Source organism: Mycteria americana, chromosome 8 (genome assembly GCF_035582795.1).
Source record: "Mycteria americana isolate JAX WOST 10 ecotype Jacksonville Zoo and Gardens chromosome 8, USCA_MyAme_1.0, whole genome shotgun sequence".
Classification (NCBI taxonomy): Eukaryota; Metazoa; Chordata; class Aves; order Ciconiiformes; family Ciconiidae; genus Mycteria; species Mycteria americana.
Window position 1 is genome coordinate 12,365,685 of NC_134372.1, and position 12,828 is coordinate 12,378,512.

At 44.9% G+C, this 12,828-nt stretch overlaps 1 protein-coding gene across 1 annotated transcript; it reads right to left on the reverse strand.

Moving 5' to 3' along the window:
- Positions 1–7,669: 7,669 nt before the first annotated feature.
- Positions 7,670–12,786, reverse strand: BNIP1 (BCL2 interacting protein 1). The gene is made up of 6 exons (XM_075509909.1): positions 12,659–12,786; positions 12,418–12,510; positions 12,100–12,191; positions 11,512–11,613; positions 10,648–10,766; positions 7,670–8,532 (listed from the first exon to the last, which is right to left on the reverse strand). Exons 1-6 carry the CDS (start codon positions 12,740–12,742, stop codon positions 8,336–8,338), a joined length of 687 nt encoding a protein of 228 aa, XP_075366024.1. The 5' UTR covers positions 12,743–12,786; the 3' UTR covers positions 7,670–8,335.
- Positions 12,787–12,828: the final 42 nt, after the last annotated feature.

The following is a 12,828-nucleotide window of genomic DNA, read 5'->3' on the forward strand; positions in this document are numbered from 1 at the left end:
TTCTCCCTGCCTGCCCTTTGGGCGCTTATCGCGGGACCAGAGGGACGCACGCAGCATTATCACCAGGCCAGGCTCAGAGCAGCCGAGTGGCATTTTCCTTTCATGCAGCCACCGACACCAACCGCAGGGCAAAGCGCTCCGCAGCGCAGCCCACGACCCCGCCTGGCAGCCTCTAAAAGCGGGAGATAAGTGGGATACGCGAGTCAGCTCTGATGTTGCAGCAGGAGACAGAGGTCAGGAGCGATAACATCTGATCAGTCTCACGTTGCGAGGTTAAAAATAAAAGGAAGCCCAAGTGGAAGTGAGAGACTGCGGTGGTCTAAGGTATGGTGAGATGTCACAGCACCCCAGGGAGAGACCTTCACCAGATTTGCTTCTCGCAACTCCTACCAAATTATTTTTAATGACTTTGCATGGCTGCATGAGCCTCATGATTCATCCAGCATTTTAGCACAAGACATCACTTTGAGGCAGACGCACGGCCATGATTACTGCAGCTCTTGCTTTACAGCAGTACCCAAGGTCCACACTGGAACCGTGCCATTTTCCTCAACACCACGCAAGCCCAGGAAGGCCAGGCTGGGCCCTTCCTGCTCACATGGAGTAAGTGGGAATAGCCAGTGGGTGAGGATGGAGCTAGGCAAAGAGAAACTGGCAATCGCAAATGCTCCGAGGTTATGATTTAGGCACTCTACACTTACATGATAGGCTTAAAATCATGACATTAAAAGCAAACCTCAAACCAGAGGCAAATAAAATTAAAAGCTGCTTTTTTATGAAGCATTCCACAGGGTTCACATTTAACATGTTTATTCCACACGTTGCTCATGCTGGTGGGCCCAGCAGCCCATAGCACAGAGGAAGGACTTTAGCCTGGGAAATCAGTGCTGGCTTCACTGCCCTTAACCAAGTGCATTTACATGGAGACACACAGACACAAGTAGGTAACATTTTCCAGTGACTTTGCAGAAGTGTGAATAATTATAGACAGTAAAGGACTTTAATATTAACCACGTGCTGTGTCTCTGCTAACTTGAGTGGAGATCTCAGTGTACACCACACGAAGGGCCAGGCTCTAAACCCAATTAAATCAATAAAGATTTCCAGTCCCTTCCTCAGACTGTAGCTCCCTCTTTATGTGGAAAAGGATCAAATCTTCAAGGCACGGTTACAGTGCACCGGCACACCCAGAGCATCTCTCTTAATGCATCACCCAAAGAAATTGGCACAAACTCTTCCATCGCATGTTCCTGTGAGAAAACTAAAACCTCAGGTCAGTGGGACTGTCATTTGCTTTGTTGCACAGAGCAGCCCAGACCCTGTTCGGACCATTTTATATAAGCAAGCAGATAATAATAAAGTTTCGTTTATTCAGTGTAATAGTCTCAGCCTGAACAAGTCCAGAGTCAGCTGCAGGGACAGACACCTGCATTAAGCCAGTCCACAAACAGCTTTAGATAGTGATAGAATGATGCAAGAGCCTCTGGATACATATTATACAGCTGAAAACCCAACAGCACAATGGGACAGATGCAGAGATAGCAGATGGAGTAATAACTGGTTATGTGACTCCCAGTTGCAATTAGTCCATAAGTCAAAGATCCCAGCAAGCCTGCAACCAGGAGAACATCAGTTTTCAGGAATGGGTCATCCCTGCTTAACCGACAGCTTGGGAAGTGTTTATTCAGTGAATATTTGATGTGAGCATGGACATTCACAGTACACTGGGCAACTGGAAAGATAAAGATGAACCTGCTCCAGATATCACAGTAGCTAGTTATACTACTTACACAACATGAATTTAAATGATGTGATTTGAGATTTGTTTTCAGGAAGCACTGGCATTTTAGTTTCTTTTTCCTACCAAGCTTTGAGCAATGCAGTACACAGCAGAGAAAGATGAGAAGTCTGACTTCTCCACCTGTGAAGATTTTAGGTTCAATTAACCTTCTTATCTCTTTATAGATAAGGGACAAATCCCACAGCCATCAAATCTTGGAAAGATCACATCATCATCAACTGATCCCATTATTCCCTAACAAGCATACCTTAACATGTACATGATTGAGAAATATTCAATGATATCATCAACTGCTGCATTAGAAGAGAGAACCAAATGTTGTACTAAAATTTAAAGTATGAATACAAGCTCTTTCCAGCTCTTTTAAGTTGAAATTATTTCTCAACTAATGTAAAAGTACCATACTTAAAAGTACAAATAAGGACTGAATGGGGGTTGAGAGAGCTGGGGCTGTTCAGCCCAGACAACAGAAGCTTTCTTATCAAGGGGAAGGGGATCTTATCCATCTATATAAATACCTGAAGGGAGGGTGCATAGAGGAGGGAGCCAGGCTCTTTCCAGTGGTGCCCAGTGACAGAACCAGAGGCAATGGACACAAACTGAAACAGAGGAGGTTCCCTCTGAACATCAGGAAGCATGTTTTTACTGTGAGGGTGACCAAGCACTGGAGCAGGCTGCCCAGGGAGGTTGTGGAGCCTCCATCCCTGGAGATACTCAAAAGCCATCTGGACACAGTCCTGGGCAACAGCTCTAGGTGGCCCTGCTTGAGCAGGGGCTTGGACCAGATGACCTCCAGAGGTCCCTGCCAACCTCAACTGGTCTGTGACTCAGAAACACAGATAACCAGGGAAACTGAACAACAGCAGAGAAAACTTCCAGCTCTATTAAAAGGGCTAAGTTTTGAAGCAAGGTTCCTGTTCTCACCAACTGCCCTCAGAGAAAGAACTGCATCAATCTTTCAGCAATTAGAACAAATTCATTGGGGATACTTAGCATTTATACCGCAGAGCATCAGGACTGGCCCATACCGTGGCTGCCACCCTGCTCTGGCAGCACTGAGTGCGTTTGGTTGTGGTACACAGCACCTACTGCCTATTTGGAGAACACTTATCTCACCTTTAAGGGACAGAAACACAGCAAGCACTCAGGCACCAATTACATGAAGGGCTTGGTGCACTTTGCAGCAATACACAATCACAAAGACACCACATTTTGCTAGAATATTTGCTTAAGATTTCTCTTCCAGTGGAATCACACCATTACAAATAGGGAGGCGAAGCAATGGTAAGCTGATTCCCTCCCCCCGCCCCCCCGCTTCCAAAGAAGAGCCCCACATATTTGCAGACAAATATGCACATGCCCCCTGGATATTCTCAGCCCCCAAATATTCCAGCCTGACTTGCCTGGCTTGCTCTGGACCACTTGGCATGTGATAGCAGCCGCGCACATTTGGCAGAGACATTTTTAGAAACTTCCAAGCTATGAATTCACCCTTCCATTTTGGTAAAGCCAGTTATGTGGAAAGCATTTCAAAAGTGGAACTTCAAATACACACTTAATTTCCCCTCAATTCTTAGAGGGGGAAAAAATAAATAATATTACACTCTTCATTTATTTTCCCACAGAGAGTTATACTGTAATATTTCTGTATTTACTGACACTATAACCAATACCAAAATAATTATAAGTCAAATCAAATCAGTCTTTTCAGCACAGTTACACCGTATGTTAAAACTATTTCCAGTTCTTTCCCTCAGGTCCATGTTTTATTGCAATCACTAAAAGGTGACCTTCCTTGAAAACATACATCTAACTAAATGCTTAGGAAGTGACCTTCATGCTGCACACTTCAGGGATGTACTGGGGAGATGCCCACGACCCCAGCTACAGCAAACACGGACACGCGGCAGGTGCCTGCTCCTGCCCACAGGCTTTCCACCATGACCACGTAGGAATGGAGACCAGGATCACATCTGCATCCACAGCCTGCTAAACACATACTGGCAACACAGCTAAATATCCGACAGTGCTGTTTGGCTCCTGACACACTGAGGGTCAACTTCCTATTTTCCCCTTTTCCACAGGTGTGCAGAAAAAGCAAACTGATCTCAGTAGGCTGGACTCCATAGGCAGGACCTGACATGGATTCTCACAAACCAGCAAGCTCTAAACCTCTAAATCCACTGAGGCATCAGAACTGCCCCATCCTCATTCCTGAGTGGCTCAGCTGCACAGCAAAACACCCATAGTCCTTTAAATGGCTTCAGTCCCCTTTGCTGGGAGGACACAGGTAGTTAACCACCACTCAGCTGATGAGCAGGAGTTCATTATCCCACAGCTGCCTGTCTCAGCCCCTGAACTCCAGGGCAAGGAGATTTCAGGCCCTTTCTAAGCTCATAGTAGTTCCTTGCTCCTTGTTTTAAAGGAGCGTTATTCTTTGAAGGAAAAAGATTTTCACTGCAACTGTTTTGCAACAGTGAATCCCAGTATGAGCCTGCAGTGACCACATCTGATACCTGCTGCCTGGGGGGGACGAACAGTCCAGGTAGAAACAGGAGCACTCCTGTTTGCTGTCACTTGTGTATGAACCCTCTGGCACAGCCCTGAACACTTCTCCAGAGCCCTCTTTCTTTCTTCCTCTAAAATTCCCCAAACATCTTCCGCTTCTGCACTCCTGGAGCTCCTGGTCTCAGGGGGGCTCCAACCTTGGCTCTCAAGTCATGCCTGAGCCCAAAAGGGCAGGAGCAGAGGCCATCCTCTTCTCACCGTCCCTGATGGGTCTGCTGCACTTGTCAGGGCAAACTTGAAGGGTGAAGCACTTAAGAAAATGCTACTCCCTTTCAAATAAATTGGTGTGATGCCAGTTTTTACCCTTCACAACACAACCTTGGGCATGCAGCAAAAGCAAGACCCTGAGACACACTGTCCTGCGTGATTCAAACCTCGTCTTCATATTCAGAGGTGGCCGGGGAGACCAGTGGGCTGCCCAAAAGGCAGAAGATGCAAATATAAATCCCCCTGTAGACACAGAACTGCACAGGCCCAACTTTCCACGCTCCCTGGATAAACATTGTGAGTATCAGACAAACAAAAAGCCAGGCAGAACTACCTCTTATTCCCACGATACTGCTCCTGCTCACTTTTCAAAAGATCAGATATAGAGACCTACCTTCAAGCCAGGAACAAGGTCTGTAGGTGAGGAGGAAGCCAGACATCACGCTGCAGCCTGGAGGGACGATGCTTGAGCACACCCACTCAGCCATGCCCAGCTACGGGCTGTATGGGCTGACTGAGGCATCCTACCATGCCTAGGAGGGATCCAAGGCACCTGCCACTAGCTCTGGCTCTGCTCCAGCACCGAACCACCAAGCCAGGGTGTCTACTGAGGCACCACTTGGGGTGGTTGGCCCCACGGGTTAGAGATGGTGCTTCACCAAATCACCCTTCTTAGCCCAAAGAGGAAATAACATTTATCTCGCTGTCTCCACTGATTATTTCTGTTCAGGTCTGTGGCCCACCAGGAGCCTGGATGCTTTCTGGCTGCCTATGGAATGAAACAGTTCAAGTACCAAGTGCTGCAGATTGACTCGTTGCATCCTGGTGAGGATTTCTACTCTTCCCCTCTCCCAAAAGGTCCAGTTGTCCTTGATCTTTTTTCACTTATTTCCCTTGTCTCTAAGGACTGTAAATTGACAGTCAGTTTATACAAAGCAGATAGGTATGTTTACAAAAGGACTAGATTATTTTTCTTAATGAAGTCCGGATACAACAGAAAGCAAATGTCATAAGGAAGGTCCTTAAAAGTTATTTTTTGCCCTCAGAGTGCTCCAGCAGGTCAAGGTCTGAAAGCTAAAATTTCACTAACAAGATGAGAACAGAGCAAAACCCAAGATGTTCAGCAACAGACCTTTTATTTTCCCCCAATCTGCTACATTACAATCCCCACCCAAAAAGATCACCCCTTTAAAACAACTTTACTGAAATTCTCAGCACTGTGAGAAAGCTGCTGCTTTTTTTAAGGTTGATCTACGTTCTGACAGGATCACGCCTCAAAGATAAACCCAGTGAAACTTCCTGCAGACAGTCGCGCTGCATCACTGCTTACAGCAGAGCTCTCTCCTCTGCTTAGCGTCCCAGTATCTCAGAGATTAGCAACAATCTATTTTTATATTGCATCCACATGAGGGAGGAAACACTGAGGCAGCTAGTGTCTGACCACCTGCAAATACTGTGTTTCAGAAAGAGGAGACTGTTTTCAAGCTGGCTGAAAAAAATAAAGCCACATTGCTACATATGGCCTAGGAGCAGTTAAGTAGTCCATAAAAAGAGAATTTTATTGAGTGCTCTGAAGTTGCATAAAACAGCACTGCACTGCTGATTTGGAAAATAGGAACTGCTGCACAGCAATTAATTTGAAATGTATTTATAATCTAAATAATCTTCATGTCTTACATATTATTTGTATTTAAAGCCGTATTTTCCAAGACTGGGGGACAGGTGGACACACTTTTATCACCCTTTGTCTGTTTGTACACATCCGTGCACAGGGATGAGCGAGCTCCAGAGAGGGCAGGAGCTTGACGCTAGAGATCATACGTGTGAAATGCAACAGCCAGCATCACTGAGCTGGATGAAACTTGCTCCATTGTGGCCCCAACTTGCAGACTACACAACATCCTCCTTGGTTAGCAGCCTGCTTATCAGAAGACTTCTTTCTAAGCAAGGCTTTTATTATTATTAAAAAGCACACATGCCTTGACTTTGTGCAACATATCTTTTTTAAGCTGAGTAATTTCTGTAATTCAAAACCAGAACATGCACATTGTCAATTTATTTCAATCTTTGTGTAATTCTGTGTATCAGGAAAGGGTGTTAGGAAGGCTGCACTGAAATACGATGAATAAACGATATGGAAAAAGCCACATCCATTGTCTAGTCTGTGAATTACAGGACCTCCAGGGCAAGAAAAAGCTCTCGACTGCCAGGCAGTAGTGCCCTCTGCGGGATGTACCACTCCTAGTGCAGAGGTTTCCACATCCCTTGTTGCTACCCCAGGAAATGCTCAGATATCAGCTCTTCAGGCAGAGCCCTTGATTTTGAACTCGATTACAAATTCCAACTTTTCTTGTTTATGTACATAGCCACGCCATCACCACTTCAACTGTCCCGTACTCCGGTTTGGATTACTAGAGCCTACTGCCACTTCTGTATTTAACCAAGCTTGTAGCAGCTGCCAGCAAAAGGGTAAATCGTGACTACTGCCAAGATCTAGTAAACGAATATCAGAATGACAAGATAATTGACTGGTCACCTCTTCTCTCTAAACGTACTATTGAGAACTAACTACAAAGGTAACATAGCCTCAAATTTCACATAAACTTATATACTACAATTTGCTTGACATCTTATTTCTTAGGATATATGTAGCACTGCATTTTAAAAAAGTTTACTTCTAACTACTAAATTAAGGCAGTATTTAACCATTCTGGGAGAATTTCCTGAACAGAATGTCAACTTTACCAGTCAGCTCTGAAGAAGCAATGAAACAATTTCCAGAGAAGGCGGCAACATCAGTTTTAAGGACATTACAGTGCAGGTTTTGGTACTTCAAGGTACTACATGGAGTGTGGCAGGTTGGTATTTATATTAGTAAAGCAAATCAACTCCCATTACTAAAGCATAAGGGAGAGCAAAGGTAATAATTGTAAAAGATTTTACTAGATCAACCCTATGAGCAAGAAAAAAACTTTCAAATGTACGACTTGGCAGTATTTTGCAAACATAAAGTGGAATTTTGAAACGAAAAGGAGCAAAAAGGCTTTTAATTTCAACAGACTGGCAATGTAATTCCCAAATATATTGTGTGAATTAATAGTAACAAATGGAGCTCCCATTTTTGCTTTGGTCAGAGCCCTCCCAAGACCAGGGGAACAGAGCCAGACTGCATGTGTGCTGTGCTCCCAGAAAAAACAATCCATAAGCAACTACTGCTGTTCAGTATTAAGCGGAATTTTTACACTGGAAGTTATTTAGGCTCCTGCAATCCATCAGACTGTTTTTTAAACAAAACTCAGTTTACATGGATACAATAAATAGTTTATTAACGGAATGTATGCGAGTTTCTCTCTTCCATCCTTCCTCTTACTCTCAGCACCTTATACACAGATGTCAAAGCAGCTTCCAGTCCAAGCCAAGGACAAAAGTTAATTTCAAGGCAAAACAACAAGAGGTTGAAAGTTAAGACTGGCACCTTTGAGTGCCTAGTTCCTCAGGCGTTTGTCTGGTTCCCCAAACCTACAGGCAAATTGGTGTTTCTTCTTTCCACACCTTGATCTACCTGCTTCTTCCCGACTCATGCTCATTTAAGCTCTTCTTAGGCAGGTCGTATGCTCCATGGGGACAGTATAAACTCATGCCTGCTCTAACGCTCTTTCAGCTATTGCGATATCCCTTTATTATTTTATTTAAAAGCCCAACCGTTATTATGCCATCTCTTTCTGATCTTTCGTAATAGTTCAGTTTAGCTTTGGAATTTTACAGAAATGGAAAGAGTCTTTTTTTCAAAATATAGAGCACCGTGGCCAGGAATAAGGCAAGGGCGAGAAAGATTAGCAGCTTGTCCGTCAGTTCCCTGCGATTGTACTTTGTTATTAGCTTTCGCCCCAGCTGAATTGTCCCAGACATGGACTTAAATTCTTCATTTGCTTCCAGGATGGTTCGTGAAGAATTGGCTGAAATTAAGGGAAAAAAAATAATTCAGCTGGTTGCGCTTCAAGAATACATGACAAAGCATATAAGCAATGCAATATGTGGCAACACAGATAGTGCCTGTGAGATCCTTCTGGGTCAGACTGACTTATGGGTAAGACAAATGCAGACTGTTCTTGCAGAAGCTTTCACAACTCAGTAGTCCTGATGTGCTAAGGGAAAATGCAAAGCAAAATAAGAGCGCTGAATGGCTTAAAGGCCCTACATCTGTTCCTGAATTTTTAATTTTTATGTTACCAGATCAAATCTGGTTCACATTTTTTATGAACGAAGTCAGTGCTACCTGAGAGTCGCTGGAAGCAGAGTGAAGCAAGAATGGTGCCAGAACCACCAATTTAAGGGAGAGAAATCACCATCACTGTCAGCATCAGTTCTAGCAGCAGCAGTAGAGGTCAATATTTGAACATATTAATTGCACAACTGAAACTGTTCCCCCAAGCCAGAGCAGTAAATCAGTGTGATTCAGATGGGGTTGCAGAAAGTGAAAAAGCAGCATGTGGCAGTAAGAGATCCTTAATTATTCAGTTCAAACAATTTAAACAGTTTTTAATAGTTATTTTTGACAAACATAATTCTTTTAGTTTTTTTTTCCTAATAAAAAAGAAAATCAACTAGAGGAAAAGTGTGTCGATTGGTCTCAACTAAAGACAGAATTTGAGAATATGCCAAAACAGCAAGATGGAACGTCGGTCCCTTTCTCTTTCCTTGTAGAAAACAAACAAGCAAACAAACTGTAAACAAATGCCCCAAACTCCTCAGCCTTCCTCCTTTTAAATTACTAAATGAAAGCAAAAGCCCAGGAGTCCCCTTTTTCTTATATTACAGAATGCATACCCTGTATGACAGTGAATGCTGGTATATTACTCTATACTGAACTGATTGATTAAAGAAAGGTCAAACTCCAAGCATGTTGTCTGGTTCACAAAAACAAGCATAGCAGAAATACATCTGTAATATTTTGCAAACCCATCCCATCTTAAAGAGGCATTTTGACCCAAGTGAAAATAGAAAACTTGTTTCTCATTGTTAATGACAAAGCAGAGCTTCCCTGCTTCACAGCCGCATATATCCACTGCATACTAGGAAAGGACTTGCTCAGAAAAAAGGAAATTCTAACTACCGGTTCAGAATTTGCAGCTGGGTTTTGTAAATGACCTTTGATAGTTTTTCCCTTGATGAGCTCCAAGTGCTGTTCAGTCAGAAACAGGGTGAAAAAGTGTCTGCCAAACTGTCTTTTTAACGGGAGAAGAAACATGCTACTTTTGCATGAACCAACTGTGCCCAGCTGCCATCCTCAGATGGGGGCAGAAAACAAGGAGGGCAAAAGCTGTGTTATTTATCCTAATCTTTAAACTGTTCTTTCTTCTGCCAAAAAGCACAGCTAGTAAGAGGCCCAGGCAACACAGATCCAACTTCTAAATGCTTCATGAATCACCAGTTCTGACAGGTCACTTGATTTATCGTCTTAGGAGTCTAAGCCAAAGAACTGGGTGAAATCTTGGTTTCACAGTCCCTCATGCACTGCTGACAGAGCAAGTGACCTCTCGGGTTCAAGTCACTTGATCTCCTCGTCTCTTAGTCATCCCAGCTGGAGACTGGGTGAAAACAGTCTTCCAGCCATACTAAGTTTCCTCTGTGTAGGGACTTGTACCTACGCTTTTATTTTCTCTGCTACTACCAAATGCATCCCAGGACAGCAGCACAGAGTTAACACCAAACACGCTCTTAGCGCTGTGTGAACTCACATTGCTTTTACAATTGCTTTTAAACTTTTATATGAAGCTAAAACAAGAGCTCCTCATCCTGCCCTCTTTTCCTTGTGTAGTCATAATCATGAAACAGAAACTCTAGCAAAGAGCTCCGCACAACATACGTTATTATTTTCTATTTATGTCCAACTGTTAGAGGAGTTCTGCTGGACGGTCCTTTAATTATCATCGTAGTATGTTCTCCTACAGCAAAGCAGGTTTCCACTATGCTCCACACCATCTCAGTTTGCTTCTCCCCATCCTAACAGAACTGGCAAAAGGTGCTTCAGTTGTCTAATCCACACCCAAACACCCAAATAACATCTGTACCTAGTGTTTGCACAGCCTCCTCACTCTGCTGGACTTGCTGTGACATCATCCTGCTAATGCCCATCAGACTCTCCGTGATGTTACTTGCACTCTCTGCCAGACTTTCCTTTGTAGTCTTCCTGAAAAAGAAAGGGAAAAAGTAAAGCAGGAAGGGACAAAATTATGTCTTTGGGTACTGTGGGGAAAATGCTGCTGCCAGGGAGCCTAGAACAGAGCTTGGCACCAAACATCTCTGCCAACGTACAAAAGACACAATTAGTTTTTACTGCATGAGAAATTCAGATTATCTTCACTAAACAATAATAATAATAAAAATATCACAAAATACTGAAGTCATGAGTGAAAACAACTGCTAGTGGCTCAGAATCTCACGGGGGCCCATATTTCACCACTTATTCATCCATGACTGTACAACTTCATGAGCTGGTGTGGAAGCACGGATACAAACTACCACTTTATTATCCTGGGTATCCCATTTATTGATTCATAATACTAAATATGCCAACTTTTCAATACAGAAATTATATAAGCTTACATCCAGTTTTGCACATGAAAACAGCTTGCATAATGGTCCATTACTTGTTTATAACCCTGATTGGAATTAATGCAAAAGATGGTCAGAAAAACTATGAAGGCTGACTTACCCCCTTTTCTGCTTAGACATGCCAATGCCAAGAAAACCTGAAATTATCACAATCTTTAACAATTTAAATCTCCACAAAAGGTAAATGCACTTGTAAAAGAAAAGCTATGTTCCAGATACAATTAAGTAACTTTAAAAACATTACATCACTTCCATTTAAAACTAGTGAATATAGCATATACTGTTTAAATCTGAGATCGTACAGTGGGACGGTCTAATACCTTTGTCGTAAGGAGTCTCTTCCCTGCAGCAGTTGGTCTTTCTCAGAGTTGTCGATAGCAATTTTGCAAGCTAGATTTGCCTTTCTCCAAGCTGCCTGATTGCTGAAATCATAAGAGTACAATGTTGTAACATGATGGTAACACCTTGCAAGCGAAAACAATTTTCACAAAGCAACCACCACTGTAACTGAGTGCCCCAGATACGTGCATGGATTTTCTCTATATTACACCACAGAATAACAATATACTGTCCTGTCACTTCTTCTCCTAAGCATATCATTTATGGAGCAAGGGAAGAAGAAAACTGTGCCAGCTGTCAAATGACAGACTCTCAAGCCCACCTACTTACATGCTCAACTGCTCTAAAGGACAGGCCATGGTTAGGGAGTCAGGACAGAAGAGAGGAAAGGAGAAGGGAGTCCTACGCTTTCCATCCATGATCCTCTCTTGGTCTTGGGCAAAACAGCATCATGCCAGTGACCGTATTTGCAAAACGGGATCCGAAAGACGTTGTACAGAAGCGCCTCTGGTTACCAGCATATCTCTGATTACAGGAGACCTGTAAACAGCACCAGCTGCCCGACCCACCTGAGCATTTGTTTCTTATGGTTTTCCACTTCCCGCAGTAAGGCTTGTTTCTCCGACTCTTTATCTTGCTCCTTCGCCATCTGTTCGAGCTCCTTTGGAGGAAAGCAGAAACACGAAAATCTGATCAACAACTGCTGCCACCTGCAACTCGCACACCCCACCCCCGGCCAGGGAGTGAATTAACAGCAGACTGATCCGATAAACACCACCCCACAGCCGGGACTCCCCACCACCCCCCGGCAGCCCGAGGGCAGGCCGCGCGAGGGAGGCCTGGAGCAAAGGCCGGCCACCGGAGCGGCCCCCGGCCGGGAGCCTCACCTGGATGCGGCCGCGGAGGTGGCGGAACTTCTCCTTCACGGCGGCGTTGAGCTCCGTGAGGGCGCTGAGCGGCCCCGGGCAGTCCCGGATGTCCTGGAAGACAACGGCCCGGTCAGCGCGGCCCGCGGCGGGCATCGCCCGGCCCGCCCCGGCCCGGCCCGGTCGGGGCTCCCCGTGCAAGACGGCTTGCCGCCCCGCAGCCTTGCCAGGGGGGACCCGCCGCGAGGGCGGGCGGCGGTACCTGCACGGCCGCCTTGATTTCCAAGTCGAACTTGACGATCTCCTGGTGGCAGACCCGCACCGGCACGCAAGCGGCCGCCGCCATCTTGGAGCGGAGGGGGAGGCCGAGGCCCCGCCGCCCGGCCCGCGGGCGCCCCCTGCGGGCGCCGAGGAGCGGACAGGCGGCAGCGG

Coding starts and splice junctions, on each gene's coding strand:
- BNIP1 (XM_075509909.1), bottom strand. CDS start 12,742: ATGGCGGCGGCCGCTTGCGTGCCGGTGCGGGTCTGCCACCAGGAGATC. Junction 11,614..12,099: donor CATAAGAAACAAATGCTCAG/GTGGGTCGGGCA, acceptor TTATGATTTCAG/CAATCAGGCAGCTTGGAGAA. Junction 8,533..10,647: donor GGAGGCTGTGCAAACACTAG/GTACAGATGTTA, acceptor CCTTAATTTCAG/CCAATTCTTCACGAACCATC.